The 21,085-nt window shown below is 42.9% G+C and overlaps 1 protein-coding gene across 2 annotated transcripts in view; it reads left to right on the top strand.

The window, feature by feature from the left end:
* Positions 1–10,328, top strand: part of TASP1 (taspase 1) — a 96,414-nt gene extending 86,086 nt beyond the window's left edge. For both annotated transcript variants that reach the window (XM_072140449.1, XM_072140448.1), the window contains one exon: positions 9,088–10,328. In XM_072140449.1, the coding sequence (XP_071996550.1) occupies positions 9,088–9,180 (93 nt within the window). In that variant the 3' untranslated portion in view covers positions 9,181–10,328. The remainder of the gene's footprint in view (positions 1–9,087) is intronic.
* The last annotated feature ends 10,757 nt before the right edge of the window (positions 10,329–21,085 follow it).

Consider the following 21,085-nt stretch of genomic DNA (forward strand, 5'->3'; position numbering starts at 1 on the left):
AACATGCTGCCTTCAGACAGGATACAATGTGCAATACGCCAGGATCCTCCTGCTCTATAATGTGCCACCTGCAGAAGTGAAACAATGGTTAATCTGCTCTGCTCCTGCTCTATAACATGCAGCCCGCGGATAGGGCACAATGTAAAATTTTCTAGCTTGCTCCTCTTGCTCTAGAACCTAATGCTAGTTGATTTGACACCATATTCAAGTTTCTCCCCTTAATACCTTTCATTTTTATAGCTTTGCATGAACGTGCTGCCTATTTGTGATTTTTAGTATTATCAGGTTGCCCAGAGGCCTGCACCCAGACATATATGTTTTTTTCTAATTTATTGCATTTGTGTTTTGCTTAAAATATCTTTATACACTCAATAACATGATAACTTAATGTGAAGGGCGTAGGCTGTCCTATAAAACATATCTTCTGTGCAGTTTGTAAGGTAGAAGCAGTCATTTATAGAGCCATCTGCAATGAAAATACCGACTGTCACTTCCCATTAGTCTGACAGGCCATATAGTCACGTAGACTACTGTAATCCACCACAAATGATAATCATTGAAAGTTACTTATGAATGTAAACCATCCATTTACAAGCAGATAAGGCGGGAGTCTCAGAGTCTCCTTTACGTTACATTTTCCATGGTCTTTCATGTGTCGGCCCCCGATGCAGAGCAAGGTGCTTGAGGCATTTCCTTTCTAGGTGAAATCCCAGGGCTCGTGTAGATCGTAGACTTCACAGTTACATCCTTTGACATCTGGTCTACATTGTTATCATATTCTCCAGCCGGGAATCTTGGTTCTGATGACAGAAACAGCTGCTGCTCTCAGTCCTTCTTCTGAAGAGATGTTTTTGACCTTTCCTGAAATGAGTTAATCTCCCTCTTCTCCTTCTGTCCCTGAAGCTTCTGTAGCAAGAAGCCATTTCTATTGTGAAGCTTCAGATGTATGTGTCGATCAGAAAGATTCCTAACATCTTGTAAAACACTTGCGTCCACCAACATTGTTAAGATAGTTTTTAAAAAAAAAAATTTCATGTACATCCTTGTGTAGAAAAATTATATATTATACAATAGATCCCTTGAACTATATTATTTGTTTGTGAATTTTTTATTTCCTTTTTTACATGCCATAGAAAAACATTTTGTAAAAACAGGACATCACCTCTTGATTTGTTTCTAACATCTAGAAGTGAAGGAACTGTGGTGCAAGTTTAAGGGAAGTCTACCATGAAGATCCATCATGATAAACCAGGGACAATTGCTTATAGATCCAGGCACTGTGACTGTCATAATCTTCTTATATTTGTTATCCATGGCCTCCTTCCTTCTAAAATCAACTTTTAAAATTATGCTTAGGATCCAGAGGGGCTACCCTAGCCTTTCTGTTATATGGCTTTACAGACTGTTACACTGTATTAACCCCCAGTTCCCTCAGTACTGAGAGCAGTGAGGGAGCAGAGGGGCGCATGAGACAGTGTAACAGTCTGTAAAGCCAGATCGCAGAGGGGCTACTGTAGCCGCTCAGGCTCCTTATCATTATTTTACATGTTAATTTTAGAAGGAAGGAGACCATGGATAACAATTATAAGAAGATTACTACAGTCACAGTGCCTGGGTCTATGTGTACCATATATAATAGAGTACAAGCCAAGATTTGCAGCACAATTTTTGTGCTGAAAAGGTCCCACACGGCTTATACTTGGGTATATATAATATAATAAACTTGGTACTCACCCTCCTGCGCTGTCCCCCGACATCCTGAAGCATGTACTCGGGTTCCCAGCCGAGCCAGCAGATGCATGTCTATGTGATCTGCCGGCACAGAAACCATGACACAGCAGTCATGTATGGGGGCACTCTGCTGGCCATTACAGGAATGGGGGCACTCTGCTGGCCATTACAGGAATGGGGGCACTCTGCTGGCCATTACAGGAATGGGGGCACTCTGCTGGCCATTACAGGAATGGGGGCACTCTGCTGGCCATTACAGGAATGGGGGCACTCTGCTGGCCATTACAGGAATGGGGGCACTCTGCTGGCCATTACAGGAACGGGGACACTCTACTGGCCATTACAGGAACGGGGGCACTCTGCTGGCCATTACAGGAATGGGGGCACTCTGCTGGCCATTACAGGAACGGGGGCACTCTGCTGGCCATTACAGGAATGGGGGCACTCTGCTGGCCATTACAGGAATGGGGGCACTCTGCTGGCCATTACAGGAATGGGGGCACTCTGCTGGCCATTACAGGAACGGGGACACTCTACTGGCCATTACAGGAACGGGGGCACTCTGCTGGCCATTACAGGAATGGGGGCACTCTGCTGGCCATTACAGGAATGGGGGCACTCTGCTGGCCATTACAGGAATGGGGGCACTCTGCTGGCCATTACAGGAATGGGGGCACTCTGCTGGCCATTACAGGAATGGGGGCACTCTGCTGGCCATTACAGGAATGGGGGCACTCTGCTGGCCATTACAGGAATGGGGGCACTCTGCTGGCCATTACAGGAATGGGGGAACTCTGCTGGCCATTACAGGAATGGGGGCACTCTGCTGGCCATTATACTTATGGGGCACTCTGCTGGTCATTATACTTATGGGGGCACTCTGCTGGTCATTTTATTAATTGGAGGGGCTGCTGTAGACTTTTCATTCATTACTACTGGACATTTTATTGATGAGGGAGGACTACTGGTTATTTTATTTGAGAGTAGATGCTGTGTTTTCCACCCTAGGCTTATACTCCAATACATTTTCCCATTTTTAAAAAAATAAATTTAGGGGCCTCGGCTTAGCTTATACTCCAGTTTATACGGGAAGTGTCCCTGGTTTATCATACTTGATTTTGATGGTAGATTACCTTTAAGGGAGTCTATCAGCAATTGCGACAGTATAATGTCAGTGTTGAATAGCAGCCATGGAGAGGTGTTAGTAGCAAAAGGACTGTATAAAGGGATATGTATTCTGGGATTTTAACTTCAATAGGTGAGATGGGGTATGTCATCACACTGTTGTTATCCTTTGTATTGAACTGTGCCATATTGTCTGCCCTCTGAGTAGGGGTTAAAACACACCAGTTTTGTGTTTATGAATCATGGACCAAACACTAATTGCGACGAGAGTCCCGGCATCATCATTGCTACATGAATCAAGGAGTCCCTACTTCTCTGCATGTATCATGCTCGATTTTTTAATTGGAGATTTTCTTTAAGTGTAATCAACAATTTTCAGATCCCACATCATAAGCCGTATCCCGCAGACTTTGGAAGCGGAAGCAACATGGGGCACATTTACTAAGGCTCCGTGGGACGCATTTCCGTCGGGTTTCCCGAATGTTTTCGTTTTGCGCTGAATTGCCCCGGGTTTTTGGCGCACGCGATTGGATTGTAGCGCATCTGAGACGGCTTGCAGCGTGGACGCTGATTCGGACAAACCGCAGAATTTAAAAATGAAATTGTGTCGCAAGATCAGCACTCACATACACCGGGAAGAAGAAGGTGAACTCCGGCGGACCTCAGCGGGGAAGTGACACATGCAGGAAATTGGATGCACGATCTTAGTGAATTGTGGCAGCTCCAAATCCTCGTCGGACATTCCGGATCGGCGGCGGCGTCAACAGGGATGGGTAAGTAAATGTGCCCCACACTCTTTACGTAAATGATAACTGTGCTTCATTTGCCTGATCCATCCACTACATTATTCCTGGCACCGGAGGTAGCTGGTAAACAGAGGTCAAAGTGTCAGCAGACTCTTCCTCCTCTGGGAAACTCCTTTTTAACCCATTCGCTATCTTAGCAGCCAGGAAATTTAGCATAATACCTTTTATCTACTCTACGTTTGTTGATGTGGAAACTTTCATGACCGCTAAAAACTCAAGAGATCACAATTAGAGATGAGCGAGAACTAAAATGCTCGAGTGCTCGTTACTCGAGTCTAACTTTTTCCGATGCTCAAGTGCTCATTTCGAATAACCAACCCCATTGAAGTCAATGGGAGACTCGAGCATTTTTCAAGGGGACCAAGGCTCTGCACAGGGAAGCTTGGCCAAACACCTGGAAACCTCAGAAAATTATGGATACACCACGGAAATAGACAGGAAACAGCAGGGGCAGCATGCATGGATGCCTCTGAGGCTACTTAATCGTACCATTTTGCCAAAATTATGGGCAACAGCATGGCGATGACGAGTTGAGGCGAGATAGCATCTAAAACACCCAATAATAGACCCTGACACTATAGGGGACAGCATGCGGAGGCAGCAGCGGCAGGCTAGAGAGTGGCATGGCACATACCCCAAATGGACTTGGGCTTCAAACCAATTTAAAAAATTCCTTTTGGTGAGGATAACGTGTAGCGTTACCTGGTTATGGCGGCAGAGAGGAACCAAAGGTGGTGAGCAAGAAACGCTGAAATGATTTCCTATGTGAACAAAAGGTTGACGGTATATTTAGTCGATAACACAGCATGGTGGCGACATAGTGACCAAGTTCCATAACGTATCTGGTGAAACACCCGAAAAATGATCCTGACACAGCTCGTTTGCTAAGGGGATGACATGTGGAGGCTGCTATGGAGACGGCGCGTGGAGGCTGCTATGGAGACGGCGCGTGGAGGCTGCTATGGAGACATTGGTGGAGGATCGTGGAGGCGAAGGTGTGGTTTTCGCCCGGGTGGTGTTTGTGCCGGGGTCCTGGGCAGGGGGCTGATTAGCAGAGGCAGCAAATGACACAGGGGAAGGAGCAGTGGTGAACGGCCTTAGTTCCATTGATTGGGGTGTTTAGCATTCATATGCCTGCGCATACTGGTGGTGGTTAAGCTAGTAGTGGTGGAACCCCTGCTGATCCTGGTGTGGCACAGGTTGCACACCACAGTCTGTCGGTCATCCGGTGTTCCTTTAAAGAACCTCCAGACTTCAGAAAATCTAGCCCTCGACACTGGAGCTTCACTACGTGAAACATTTGGCGCTGATGCACCAGCTCTGGCCCTGCCTCTCCGTCTGGCCCCACCACTGCCTCTTCCAACCTGTTCTCGTAAAGGTCTCGCCTCCATCTCACAAGCACTGTGTTCACCCGGCCTATCAACCCAGCTTGGGTCTGTCACCTCATCATCCTCCGATCCCTCAGTCTGCTCCCCCCTCAGACTTCCTGCTCTGACAACAACTTCACCACTGTCTGACAACCGTGTCTCCTCATCATCCGACACCTCTTTACACACTTCTTCCACTACGTCAAGAAGGTCATCATGACCCACAGACTGCGACCGATGGAAAACCTGGGAAAGAGCTCAGCAGCAACCGGACAAGTGGTTTGTGACTCTGGGAAGGGTCCAGAAAACAGTTCCTCAGAGTATGCCGGCTCAAATTTTCCTGGCAGGGGGCAGACTGGGGGGAAGTAGGTTGAGGTGGAAGAGCTGGAGGAGTGCTCACTTGGGTAACATGGGTGGACTCCGTGGAAGACTGACTGACTGGTGGACAAATGGCTAGAAGCATTGACCGCAATCCACGACATCACCTGTTCGCACTGTTCTGGCCTCAACAGTGCTCTACCACGAGTCCCAGTAACTTGAGACATGAAGCTAGGGAGTGTAGCTCTGCGGCGTTCCCCTGCTCCCTCATCAGCAGGTGGTGTCTCACCCTGCCCAGGACCACGGCCTCTGACCCCTGCAGTAATTGGACGCCCACGCCCTCGTCCTCTACCCTTAACCCTTGGGTTTGACATTTTCAAAATTAAAGTCTATTATATAGACAAAACAGAAAAATAAACTGTGAATCACACAGCAACCACAGAAGATGATTGCTATGGCTAGTTTCTAACCTACACTGAGAGCACACAAAAGGATTTTGTACTGTGACTGAGTGTGCCACTTTAACTTTTGAAAAACGCTAATGTAGCCCTAACAAGGGCTGTTGGGTTCTTGGGGAATCACTCCTGCCTAACGGTAAGGTTCTTGGAGAATCACTCCTGCCTAACAGTAAGGTTCTTGTAGAATCACTCCTGCCTAACAGTAATATACTAGCACCCTAACGTTATCCCTGACCAGCAGCAGCTCTCCCCCTAACGGCATCCAGACAGAGAGTGATCCGAGCAGCGCAGGCAGGGGCTAGTCTATTCCAGGGTCACCTGATCAGGCCAGCCAACCACTGCTATCGACATGTAAGTGTACCACATGATGCTGGGTGTACTGCAGAGTCTCCTTGCTTGTGATTGGCTCTGTTTCTGGCCGCCAAAAATCTAAACGCCACGAGATGATATTTTATCAAGCGGGCGAAATACTCGTCCGAGCACCGAGCAGTTGCGAGTACGCTTATGCTCGAACGAGTATGTTCGCTCATCTCTAATCACAATACATTTTAAAGCATCAAAATTAAGACTGCTCTATGATGGTCAGACACTGTTGAACTTCACGTTTCTATAGCACAGCTGTGGATTATGTTTTTCTAAACAGTTACGGTATGTTTGCCAGATGCTACATTATTTTAACACATACCTTGCCTACATCTTGTCAAGGTTCGGCATGCAAGTTTTAAATTATATTGTGATGGACTTGACAAAAACTTTGTACTTTAACGTACCATTATCATGATGCAGATGTTTGCTGCCTGTGAGGTAGGACCCAAAATGAGAGCTTTCAGTACAGCTTTTTGTATAGCTTCATGATGTCAGCACATCTGGTGAATCTTACATGCCATACATCCACTACAGATAGCAGGTGTCATTACTGGTCCAGCACAAGACCAAACTTCAGAATGCAGTCTACTAGGCCATCTGGTAGGCAAACATAGCTGAGAGCTTTGGTCCTCCTTATGGACAACTAGAAAATAAAATCTAAAAACATTGTGATTATATTAGCCATTATTAGGGGTACAATTCGCATTAGCGACTATTTAGGAATAGTTAAAGGGCATCTTTCACTAGGAGGAAAACTGTATGCAAATGAGCCTGAGGGGCTCCAGGCTCCATTAACACCTATGTCAGTGATGGCAAACCTTTTAGAGGCATAGTGCCCAAACTGCAACCCAAAACCCTGCTTATTTATCGTGAGGTGCCATCCAGAAATTAAAGCAGTAACTTCCTGTTCAACAACTTTCAATCATATTGGGCTCCTGAGGACAGCAACAATGGAAAATTTTCATCATTTTAGTTTCTTTCCAGTTTCCCTCTGTACACAGAGAATAGTGGGGCCAGCAGGAGGTCCTCCAAAAATAATTTGACCCTGTCTAATTCTCCCATTTCCTACAGTCCCAAGTAGCAAAGGAAGTATCAAAATATGACTGAAAGCAGCATCTTTTAAGTTGCTTGGAACTGCAGGAAGTTTCTTTGAGTCCTAACTGGTGTGCTGGGGTGATGGCCCGGGTGCCCACAAAAAGGGCTCTGAGTGCCGCCTCTGGCACCCGTGCCATAGGTTCTCCACCACTGACCTATGTCCTTCATCCTGGTGGTAGGTTGTTCCTGTAACACTCAGTGGACACATTATGATCCCTCTAGTGCTGTGAGATTCTGTATGCTGACAATGTTCTTAGATTATCAGGGTACAGGTTTTTATACACTTTCATTTCACCTCTGAACATTGTATTATTATCTGACAAATAGAAAGAGAAATGAGATCCGTGAGATGCATATTACACACAATGGGGCAGATTTATCAAGCTGTCTGAAAGTCAGAATTTTTCTAGTTGCCCATGGCAACCAATCACAGCTCCCCTTTAAAATATTCATGAGCACTGGTAAAATGAAAGCTGAGCCGTGATTGGTTGCCATGGGCAACTAGAAATATTCTGACTTTCAGACAGCTTGATAAATCTGCCCCAATGACACCGTCAGCTCTGCTATATGTCTGCTCTCACACTGTCTGATCTGATGTGCCTCCCTCCCCCTTCACCCAGAAAATTATTATTTGCCTGTAGCTCTCATTGTGTATCAGTGTGAGCTTGTCCTGGAATGCAGGAGGAGGGGCCGCTGCAGAGAGCACAGAACAGCTCAGCTCCCCAGTGTCAGGCAAGATGGCTGCCAACCCTTAAAGTCAGACGATCCAGGGTCGGACACTAGGGGCAACTGAAATTGTGTACACCAGGACTGATAGAGACAGGTTGGAATTATATCTGTGAAAATGCAGTTTTTTTGTTAATAAAAGTGAATTGGAGAATGTGTTATTTTGTTATCCTGAGTATATTTAAGAAACTTGTCTTTGTGGGAATACCCCTTTAAGAGAAAGACCACATAGAACAGTTTGGGACTACTAAAGCACTAGTATGCCTTTGTACTTCTGGGGTTTAGGGTCCCAAACAAATTTTGGCTACTGCTGATGCTACATACGGGCTACTGATGGTCCATTGATATTGCTCCGCATTCACAGGGTGCCTGAAGAAGCCAAGGTATTTACACCCAATCCCTCAGTATCGCTAAATAATCCGCACCTATATCAAAGGACCTTCTAGACGCCAAGTGCCCAAACTACATCCAAAACCCACGTATTTTTCACAAAGTGCCGATGAGAAAATTTAAACAGTAGCTTATTACTCCCTGCTCTGTCAAATGTTTAAATTGTATAGGCACCTGAGGACACCAATACAGTAGAAAGAAGGAGAAAAAGGTTTGCTTATCATTGTAGCTTCCTTCTAGGGTCCTGGGCTGCCTGGGATTGTAAGAGGCCTTGATTCCTGTCTTGCAAACTCTGTGCTGGGGTGATGGCATGGGTGCCCATAGAGAGGGCTTTGAGTGCCACCTCTGGCACCCGTGCCATAGCTTCGCCACCACTGTTCTACATCTTTTCACCCGTATTTCTCAGACCTCCTGCAAAAGTAAGCAAGTTGTCTGAAGGCATGCTGATGGGTTAGTGATCCCAAACTGCTCAGGTTCCAAAAGTGGAAGCGTCATTATCTCTTGGCTAAACGATAAAATAACAGTAATAAAACAAGTCATAAGAAGCTGTCATCATAAGCGGTTAAAAACTTTACGTAAGTAGACTTGTACTGCACTTCGGTTGAAGCTTCATTCAGTTTTGGATTGGTCTATTAAAGTATCTTCTTAGTTGTTTTCTTTTGATATCCAGATTTTCTTAACTTCTCCTCTTCACTCTTATTTCAGACGCACATTTCCAGGCTCCCTCCCGGTGCGGTGGCTGGCCAGTCTGTCGCCATCGAAGGAGGTGTGTGTAGGTTAGAGAGCCTCCACAGCTGAACACGACTTTGCCCTGGTCCACCGGCTGCTTCTTCCTCACAGATGACACTCTCATGGAGATACTACACTTGGCTTCAGGAGCTGTTGTCATTGCACAATACACCTCATATAACCCGGACAGCATGCAGCTGTGTATCCTGTAATCTTCTCATACCACAGTGCAGGCTCCTTCTGAGAATATTGTGCTTACCACCAGTAGGCTGCTTCAACCTCTCCGTAGTTATTGGACCTTGTGTTAGTGAGTTGTACCGCTTTACCTTTACACTTTCTTCTGTTTCCAGTGTGTAGTGTATGTTTGTTTGTTTTTGATGATCTTGTCCTCTAATATTTTACTAGTTTTCTGATTATATTTTCCTTGAATTTCCCAAGTGGCTTTTGAGTAATTCTGTACTCCCCTTTGACATCCCTTTAAATCCCTGGACGTCGTATAGGTAAGTGTGCTCAGTGCAAATGAACGGTTGGCTCAAACACTTCCCCACCTCCCTTCCCCCTTACATACCCAAGAATGGGTCAATATAATTGTTTTTTTTTCCAATTCTATTTTTAGTGCCACACTAAGTTATTTAATCATCTTCAAACTTCATGATTCCGCATTCTTGTGGAAACAGCTCCACTCCTATACAAAGGCTGTGCCTGGAATTGCAGCTCAGCTTCATTTATTCAAACAGCTGTGAATTCTAGACAAAAGTGGTGCTTTAACACGGGAGCAGCCATGTTTTGTATTTTTTTTTTATTTCAATCAGCCCCTTTAAGTGACAACCTGAGTTTATTTTATTTATGAGGTATGTGGAGACATATTTATGATATGCACATATGTTATAATGTTATAGTAAAGTTAAGGCAAAGGAAATATAAACAATAATTTCACATAGACACATTTTGGAACTAAATGGAAATATGTATCACTTATGTATAAATCTACAATATACTTTTAGATGGGCTTCCAAGCAAAGCGGTGATCTTCTATAAATCGTATATGCTAGTTCTCTGATCATTGGATCAACTCTTGTCCACTGTTTCTTGCAAATAAAGCTGTACTGTAGTGAGACTACAAAGTATATAAAGTCTATGTACTGTAAACTGAATATCACAGTTTAGTTCTTTAAGTATATTTTCTATGATGGCGAATAAAGTCAAATATTACTATACTCTGGGGCTCTGGAGATTTTTGTTCACTTATTAAAGCAAACCTGTCACCAAAAAAGTCATTTTAGGTGGTGACAGATTCCAATAGCCTATGCTATGCTAATTTTAGAAAATGCCTTTGTCAGCATTCTGAATCATTTGAGTAATTCATATAAGTTTATTTTACATTACCTGGCTCCCTGCCAGGAGCATGTGGTGAGTCCTAGGAGAGGAACAGTTGCAGCCTGTTTGTGCCTGTGTCTCCTCATACATTCTGCCTCTACTCTACACCACCCCCTACGTCCTCTACCTTCTTAATGCACATGACAGGAAGTGTGTAGGAAGCTGCATGAGTGTGGAGGAGATTGACAGAAGCACACAGGCTGCAGCTGCCACCTCCTGGGACTTGCCACACACTTCTAGCAGGGAGCCAGGTAATGTAAAATAAACTTATACACTCACCGGCCACTTTATTAGGTACACCATGCTAATAACGGGTTGGACCCCCTTTTGCCTTCAGAACTGCCTCAATTCTTCGTGGCATAGATTCAACAAGGTGCTGGAAGCATTCCTCAGAGATTTTGGTCCATATTGACATGATGGCATCACACAGTTGCTGCAGATTTGTCGGCTGCACATCTATGATGCGAATCTCCCGTTCCACCACATCCCAAAGATGCTCTATTGGATTGAGATCTGGTGACTGTCATGTTCAAGAAACCAGTCCGAGATGATTCCAGCTTTATTATCCTGCTGAAAGTAGCCATCAGATGTTGGGTACATTGTGGTCATAAAGGGATGGACATGGTCAGCAACAATGCTCAGGTAGGCTGTGGTGTTGCAACGATGCTCAATTGGTACCAAGGGGCCCAAAGAGTGCCAAGAAAATATTCCCCACACCATGACACCACCACCACCAGCCTGAACCGTTGATACAAGACAGGATGGATCCATGCTTTCATGTTGTTGACGTCAAATTCTGACCCTACCATCCGAATGTCGCAGCAGAAATCGAGAATCATCAGACCAGGCAACGTTTTTCCAATCTTCTACTGTCCAATTTCGATGAGCTTGTGCAAATTGTAGCCTCAGTTTCCTGTTCTTAGCTGAAAGGAGTGGCACCCGGTGTGGTCTTCTGCTGCTGTAGCCCATCTGCCTCAAAGTTCGACGTACTGTGCGTTCAGAGATGCTCTTCTGCCTACCTTGGTTGTAACGGGTGGCGATTTGAGTCACTGTTGCCTTTCTATCAGCTCGAACCAGTCTGCCCATTCTCCTCTGACCTCTGGCATCAACAAGGCATTTCCGCCAACAGAACTGCCGCTCACTGGATGTTTTTTCTTTTTCGGACCATTCTCTGTAAACCCTAGAGATGGTTGTGCGTGAAAATCCCAGTAGATCAGCAGTTTCTGAAATACTCAGACCAGCCCTTCTAGCACCAACAACCATGCCACGTTCAAAGGCACTCTAATCACCTTTCTACCCCATACTGATGCTCGGTTTGAACTGCAGGAGATTGTCTTGACCATGTGTACATGCCTAAATGCACTGAGTTGCCGCCATGTGATTGGCTGATTAGAAATTAAGTGTTAACGAGCAGTTGGACAGGTGTACCTAATAAAGTGGCCGGTGAGTGTATAAACTAATGAAATGATTCAGAATGCTGACCAAGGCATTTTTAAAATTAGCAATGTGTAGGCTATTGGAACCTGTCACCACCTACAAATGACATTCCTGGTAACCGTTTGACTTTTGACACCTTTCTCATTTCTTTAGCATTTCTAAGAGGTAAAAAAAAAAAGAGAAAAAACACTGAGGTTCAAGAAAACTTTTTCCAAGTATGTATTGGAGAGAAAATTCCTGTCCTTGGCTAATCAAGATGGCTTATCATCTTTGCTTGTTGGCCAAGCAATTATACATGTTGCATGTATTGTCTATAGTATTTATGCTTTTTGTATATTAAGGAGGTACTTCAAGGAAATATTGTCAAGAACTATTCAAACATTAAAAGAGTAAGATGCATTACTTTCTGGGGAAATAAAATGTATCTTGATGCATTTCAACGGAACACCTAGGCACAGGAGTATAGTTTTATATAACTTTTAAACAATGGACAACATTTAGCCAGTGGAACACTCACTTGTTCAGGTCAGATTTAAAGCGAACCTGTCACCAAGAATGTCATTTCTAGTTGGTGACATGTTTCAATAGCCTATGCTATGCTGAATTTAAAAATGCCTGTCAGCATTCTGAATACTTCCACTTCTTTATAAAACTTTATTTCACATTATCTCGCTCCCTGCCAGCAGATTGTGGTGAGTCCCTGGAGGGGGGGCAGCTGGATGGCTATAAACACTGTATGACACTGTATTACAGCTTCTAGGTAATCAGGACAGGTGTGACTAAGAAGCTTACCTGAGCAACACTATCCAATCAATCTTACTATTGTTCAAATAGTAAGGTCAGCTCTTATGATTAATAACTTTTGCTCGAAACGAGTCCGCCTGTGACTCGATGTACTGACCTTATTATTTAAACAATAAACTTTGAAGTTTTAATGGAGGATCTGCTGTACTCGAGGATTTCCTTTTTTCGTTAGCTGGCTGTGGGTTTCGTGCACACATCTCTCTAGGAGCCATTTTCACACCCCAAGTTCACAGGTTCCTTTTCAGACTATTAAATCTGGGTGACTCATGTAAGGGCTCCTTATATCAGTTGTACACAAGCGAGTCTGTTCCAACAAACTCACTTCATGTGTTCCAGCATTTACTTAGTGCAGCAGCCAGTGTGCCTGTATCTCAGTCTCCTAATGCATTCTTCCTCTCTTCCACACCATCTCCTTCCTCTGCCTGCTCAATGGACATGACAGGAAGAGGGGAAGGGTAGAGGATGCTGGATATGTGTAAAGGAGAGGAAGACTGCATTTAGGAGGCTGAGACACAGGCACACAGGAAGCTGCAGCTGACCCCCTCCCCCAACCCCAGGTAAATCCTGGAACACATGAAGTGAGTTTGTTGGAACAAATTCACTTGTATACAACTGGTATAAGGGCCCATTCATGAGTCGCTCAGATTAAAAAGTCCAAAAAGTGAGCAGTAAAAACAACCCATATCCTGTGTGCCAATATACAGGGTTTGTGCACATAGCATTCGATTCCATGTACAATTTCTCCTCCAATGTATATTAGATCTACCCCTTTTATGGTGACATTCAAACTATAAATAAAAAATAAACTATATTATATTACTGTATTTTCTGACATATAGGGGCAGATTTATCAAGCAGTCTGAAAGTCAGAATATTTCCAGTTGCCCATGGCAACCAATCACAGCTCAGCTTTCATTTCACCAGTGCTCATGAATATTTTAAAGGGGAGCTGTGATTGGTTGCCATGGGCAATTGGAAATATTCTGACTTTCAGACTGCTTGATAAATCTGCCCCATAGTGTTCAAAAGGCCAAAGTAGCCAAAATGGTAGCAATGAAAACGTCAGCTCATTTCGCAAAATGTAACACCTCAAACTGTTCCGTACATCAACTTATGAAAAAGTTATTATCGGAGGAAGATTGAGAAATGAAGATTTTTTTTTTGTACACAATGTTTTAATTGATAAAAATAACCATATTGCAATAACATCTTTTTTTTTTTTTTTTACCACATGTTCGTTGGAAGACAGGTTGTCTTAAACAGCGAGTATAAGCCAAAATCTGTATTCTAATGGGAAAGTCGGCGGTCGTCTTATACGCCACAAAATACGGGATACAATCAAATATTCTTGTTTTCACCGTTGATTACACCAAAATATTCTCGTTTTCACGAGTAATACACTTCTATAACATGCTCCTGTCTTGTACAGGGAGATTACTTTTTGATTTACAAACTCAAAGTCAGATAAAGATAGTAGCTACAATGACCTTGTCTGTTTAGCTTTTCGGTAATGACGTTGCGCGGTATTTCTGGTCTGTGCAGGTTAAAACTTTGTTTTTCTACTTTAACAGATCCAAATGTTGGACTTGCAGGTTAGATTTCTTCTTCCCAACATGATTGCCGTCAGATCCTTTAATTCTGTGCAGCCACTGACAATACAATGTCCTACTTGCTGGAGACTTCAAAGGAATCGCACACATTTTTCATGCTGCGTGAAGGTTGTAGTCATAGAAGTTGCTCTTTGAAGTTCTTAACAGGTGCAGATCTCCGTCCTCTAACCACCATCACAGTGTACATCTACGGTCACTACACAGTAAGGCAATAGCTGCTCGTGTCAAGTACCGTATTTTCCGAACTATAAGGCGCACATAAAAGCCTAGGATTTCCTTAGAAATCCAAAGTGCGCCTTATAGTCCGGTGCGCCCTATGTATGGTGCAGGGCAGCGGACCCTACTTACATAGGTCCCCGCTACCGGAGACCGGAGACAGCAGATCTCCAGCGGGAACTGCAGACCACGCGGCACAAACAACTTCTGCCGCGTCGGTCTGCAGTTCCCGCAGGAGATCTGCTGTCTCTGGTAGCGGGGACCCATGTAAGTATGGTCCGCTGCCATCCTCCCCCCTGAAAGGACCTCCTTCCCCGCTCACCTTTCCGGTCGCTCCGTCTCCGCTCTGCCACGCCCCCGGAACTCCGCCACGCCCCAGGCCACCCTGCGCCTTATAGTCCGATGCGCCTTATATATGGATTTTTATTGGTTTTTATTCTCTCCTTGTGTTGTGGTGTTTTTTTTGATATATGAATAAAGAATGTATTGTCTTGGTCACTTGGCATGTATCCTTTCTTTGTCTTGTGGTTTGAGCTATTTTTACATGCATTGGCCTTTAGACTCTTTACCTGACCTCATTTTGTGCAGTGCTGGTCCCATTTTTTGTATTCTATATTATTATTAACACACATGTGACCATTCACAGAGACTTCTGTGACTACTCTTAAATCTCACCTATACACAACTCAAAGGAGATTTTCTACCTTTTGAGACATTGGGGACCTATACATATGATTGTAGGGGGTCAGACATTTGGTCCCCTATGATCAGATGAGTCCAGTAGACACAGAACGATCCCATGCATTTATATGTTAATGTACTGGGACACCAATACAGCTTTTTACTGAATTGACTGAATAGATTGGAAGTCTCTGCTACAGTCATACGCACCATTCCTTGATTCAGATGCAGCTAAGGCGAGCCATGCAAGATACCTACAATAGATGCTTCTAGATGCCTTAAAACACAATGGACCACATTTAATAATATTTAGGTATTGCAAGCTTAGTCTAGAGAGTCTAAAGTAAGGATAGATTCTTGTTTTCCTCCTTCATTGTATGGATACGTCTAGAGGATTTATATTTAGAGTGGGATACATTCTCTGGTTCAGCCCCTGAAAGCAGAAAGTTTAGTGAACATTGTCAGCAGGCAGTGATATTTGCTGCTGATGTTCCAGGTGTTTCCCGAATGATGTAACTGTCCATATTTGGACAGTTATATCACCAGGGAAACATCCACAGCAAATCCACAGCTGAGGCTGGGGGATGGATGCAGTACAGTTGCATCCATCCCCCATAGCCTCTATAGCCCTCCATTATGCATATGCATAACTCTTTACTACTAATGGGACATATACTGTGCAGACAGAGACAAAAAGGATTCCTCCGTCAGCCAGCATATGTCTATAGGAATACATTTAGCATATATACGCTGGAAACTTTCTTGGATACAGGCTAAACGTGCGCAAAAGACAGTGAACTCAGCCTGTTACATCCAAAAAATATTTAATGGGGTATTCCAGGAATATGAACGTCTGATACAAAAAACCTTTATGCTATAAATAAATTAATATAATAAAACTCAGTGTCATTAGTCAAAAAATGGAGATTATTTAGATTCGATTTTATCATTCACAAAATGTTATGGCCTATCTAAAGTATGAAGAGTTATCACAAAGATGGCCGCCACTAAAAACTACAAGTCCCAAGATCCTTTAGTTCTCAGTAACTCCTCCTACCTCTTATGTTCTGCTCCCAGTGATGATGTAACAGGTTTTCTTGCATGTTACCATAGTAATTATATGTAACTGCCATCACCACAACACTGGCCATACTGGATGCACTGCAACAAACCAACTACAGACAAACGTAGTGGTGATCACATGACCTGCCCAGGCAGGTGCAGGACATGTGATGTGGACACGTGACCAGCGGCCATCTTCTGTCCTGTGTCTTCTCCGCATGAAGGAAATTAACAGACTGATTAAAGGGCCAGTAGCATTTTAATTCTTCATTATAGTGCATGTCATTGCATAATTTAAAATAACAACTGATTACAAATAAGCTTATATTTTATTGAGCCATTTGTATATGAATTATGCTGATTCCTGGAATACCCCTTTAATGAAAAAAAAATGTGTAAAACACCTTAAATCTGTTATACAACATGTCTGATTAAACCTGACCCAATATCCTGTCCCTTGGTGTTGCAAGTTGAGTGAGATGTGATGAAATTCTCTAATCAGTTCTGAGGAAGCGTTTTCTAGACTACATTTTGATTGATTGTGTCCTCCAGGAGATTTGAAAATGCATTCTGGGGAGAGCTGTCCATACCAATAATTTTTGGATTGTGGTTTTATAACTATGTCCGTTTTGTTGAAGAGTCTATCAGGCGAATAACACAATGATAAATTGGATTTCATAGTCTGGAAACGCCTTCCATATTTCATATAGGGCTGTAGATCTCCCAGACATTGTGACCCAGGATGCACATCTCACATTGAGTTCTCCTCTGCTCATTCTGCACATTGCACTATCAATGACTCATGAAGAGTGACATTCTCAAATAAATTGTGGTTACTTTTATCTGATATGTTCTGGCAGTGACTGACGACTACTTGCTGCCAGCAAACACATTAAATGGGAGGTTTGGCACCACATTATGTGTGGGGTCCAGTCGAAAACAAGTCAAGGATGATCAAGTCATTATTACTCATGTGCTCAGTCTCCAACTGACCCGTACTTCCAAGAAAAACCTTGAGTTTTGTTAATCAAATGTTTTGGTGTCTACAAATCTTTTAAACATAAATGACTGGCTGCCAATCAATGCCATTGTCTTCATACACTCCTGATAGGAGAATTGAATTTAAACCATGAAAAGGCTTTATAATATAACTCTTAGTCTATGATTAGGAAGGGTACAGGAGGCTACAATTGTACTGTATTATATTGCATCAGTGATCAGACATTCAAGGGTTCAAACACCCAAAGGGGCCTAAATAAAATGTTAAAAAGTTAAAAAGTAGAACATAAAAAAGTAAAAATAACAAACAAAACAAAACCATAAACAAGTTAAAGAAAATTTACCATCAAGACCGAGCATGCATAAGAGATCCAGAGATCTCATAGATCCAGGCACTGTCACTGTGGTAATCTTCTATTTGTTATCCATGGCCTCCTTCCTTTTAAGAAACAATGATTAAAATTATGTTAATGAGCCTGAAGGGCTCTACTTTTTCTCCAGAGCCACTGAGTACTGTATCTTCACAGTCTGTTACAATGAGCAGAGCAGGTCTCTTTTCCCCCTGCTCTCTGCCTCCTACCTCTGCCTGTGTGATTTAGCAGCAGCAGGAAGTGCAGGAGGAGAGGAGACCGGCTCAGCTCATTGTAATAGACTTTGAAGCTACAGTACTCAGTGGCTCTGAAAAAATAGAGCCCTTCAGGCTCATTAGCATAATTTTAAAAGTTGTTTTTTAGAAACAAGGAGGCCATGGATAACAAATAGAAGACTATTACCACAGTCACAGTGCCTGAAACAAGTTTGTGCTGAGCAATAAGTTGTTTTCCATGGTGCTGAACACAGAGATGAGGGTGCTGAATCAAAGTGCTATGAACCCACATAATTGTTGGCGTTGATAATTTATGAACCAAAAGAAATATTGTAAGTCTGAGACAATTCTGGTATTCTTTGACATACTATGTAACCACCTTCCCATCAGAAAGACTTGGCATTTATCCAAAAATGGCAACCACATTACAGGCATAGCCTTAAAGGACATTTACCACCATTATGACGAATTGTAAACCAAGCACACTGACATACTGATGTGTGGCCCCTCTGGCAGGATACACTTTTCTTTAAGCTCTTATGCCCTTGTTTTTAAGAATAAAAGGCTCTAAAATTATGCTAATGAGCATGAGGTGCTCCAGGCTGCAATAAAACCGACAAAGACTGGAGCTACTTAGGCTCATTTGCATAATTTCTAAATTCTCTTTAAGATGCTAAAAGAAGAGCAGATCCTGCCAGAGGGGGCACACACCTGTGTGTCGGTGTGCTTGGTTTACAAACCATGGTCCTGGTGGTAGATTTCCTTTAAATATAGGGCTCCCTCACAACTATGTGTTGGGGTATTACAATGTGTCATTTGTCCTCATGTTTGTGAAATCTAACTCATCTTGTAGAACAGGGCACCCTAATCTACTGACTGAAGTGTCTTTTATTATAATGTGTTGAATGTCCCCCTAAAAATCCTACTTGCCAATATCTTTTCTCCAGCTCTCCATAATGTATATAATTTTCCATTAAACATCTGTGACATATTTTTTCTTTTAAATAAGACAAATCATCTTCTTAAGTTACATATTACAGAACGCCTGTCGTGCCCCTATTTTACGGGTTTCCAGTTCAAAGATGGAAAGTACCATTGGAAATTGTAAACAGTGATGCATAATCCACACGTTTGGTAGAATAAACAGAGACAAGTAAATGAGCCGGCACGCCAATAGTCTTATATCTTCAATTGTCATATCAGACTACAGCCAGACTATACAAAAGTCAGCAGAGAATACTTTCCCTTCAAGCATACTTAATTTCTAATTACTCTTTGTGATATTTGCAATATACCTCATTAGAAAAATATTATAATTCGGTTTCTCTTTCATAAAACTTATTTGCTCCATCTAAATTTTTTTTTTTTTGAAGAACGGATTACAATTTTTAAGCTTGAATGTTGGCAAAAGTTTTAAAACGTCTAGAACTCCGTCGCTGACAAAGCGAGACGTGAATGCAAAAATTCACTTTGGCTGTAAACCGTATAAGAGAAGGAAGGATTAAATCTAAAATTGGCCACACCATACACTACAGAAATTTAATGATTGCAGATCATGTTCAGAAATGTCAAAGAAAAGCCAAAGATGGCTCAGTGCAAAGTAAACGCAGAGCTGTAGTAGTGAAAAATTACCTTGCGGTTTTCACATTGAGGTCTAAGAACAATACTCACTAGGGGCTGCTGGGACTAAATCCAAGCTAGATTTACCCCAACTATTGCCAAAGAAGCCAGGATTGCATATCGGGCCAATGCAATGGTTACCCCTCCAATGATACATTACTCGTCTAAAGCGAGTATATCTTCTATATAGCATGACATGAAATCCTGGCTTAAGGATCGGGCAAAATTTGAAAAAAAAAATTAAATTCTCTTGATTGTAAGTATGTCAAAACATATTGAGGCAATTAAGAGATTATACAAGGACTTAAGGGAGGCAAATGGATCTCTTTTTGGATCAAGACATTTCCTTTCCTGCAGAGTCTGTACTAGTTGTCCATGTTCTGAGACGCGGGAAGCATATTTTCAATTACTTGCAGTATTATGTTCCTTGCTATAAAGCTTTGTTGATATGTTATATACACAAGGAGGTCTGCAAAGGGGACATGTCCCAAAGCCAAAAGGACATGGATGACCATGATTTTTTTTTTAATAACTAGTATGGTAGATTCCATTTTAAAATCAAGTAGAATAGAGGGTTAAACAGAATCCGCCCTAGAGAACATGATATTATTCAATGGGACTGTAATAGAAACCAAATGTACAAACTGTACCCACAGTTACACGTAGTCTATTGCTCTTATTACATTCCCCAAATATAAGTTGCGCCAACCAAACTCAAGATGACTGTAAGATCAATGCTTGTTTTGGCCTCCATCTTCCAGTTCCAGTTCATTCTATAACAGTTTTTTGAAGGTGAGGAAAAGGTTTCTCATTTGCCGCCTATGGTGTTTCTTATCTCAGGAGGAAGATAAAGATCTGGCGGAGGTTCCTTGGCTTCTATTAATCAGTCAAGAAAAAAGTAGAGTATGACCGGCACTCAGGTTCCTCAGGATGTACAATGTGACTTTCCTTTTTTAAAGAATATGAAATAAAAGAAGATGTTTTAGCGAATTTTTGAGTGCCATACTCTACTTTTTTATTGGATAATTTGTGGCTCTCCGACAAGCCCTTTACAAGACACGAGCACCAGGACTATACAGAGGATTTCCTATCTTAGGCTACATTCACACAGATGTATGGGGGACGTATATACGGCCGATATACGTCCCCATACACTCCTATGGGCTCACGGCCTGTACGGGAGCGGTACGGTGCCGCACACGTGCGGCAACGTACTGCTCCGTAGCACGGGAAAAGATAGGACATGTCCTATCTTTTCCCGTGATACGGCGCCGTGCGCTGTATCTTCCTATGGAGAGGGGCGGGGGTGAGCAGCGCTCATCCCCTGCTCATCTCCGCAGCGCCGATGTATGCCCGCCGTACTAAGGTACGGCGGGCATACATCGTGTGAATGTAGCCTTAGCCTTCTAAGGCCCGTGTGAGCGGATAGTTAAAAAAACAACAACCTTTTCTATCAATCAGTGTTTGTCTAATTTTATAGTATCTCATTCAGGGCCAGTGATGGGATGGATGGTACCACAGATGTTTGGATGTAACCCATTTTGGGTCTCCCATGAACAGATTATGTGACTTATCTGTCATG

Source organism: Engystomops pustulosus, chromosome 3 (assembly GCF_040894005.1).
Source record: "Engystomops pustulosus chromosome 3, aEngPut4.maternal, whole genome shotgun sequence".
Taxonomy (NCBI): domain Eukaryota; kingdom Metazoa; phylum Chordata; class Amphibia; order Anura; family Leptodactylidae; genus Engystomops; species Engystomops pustulosus.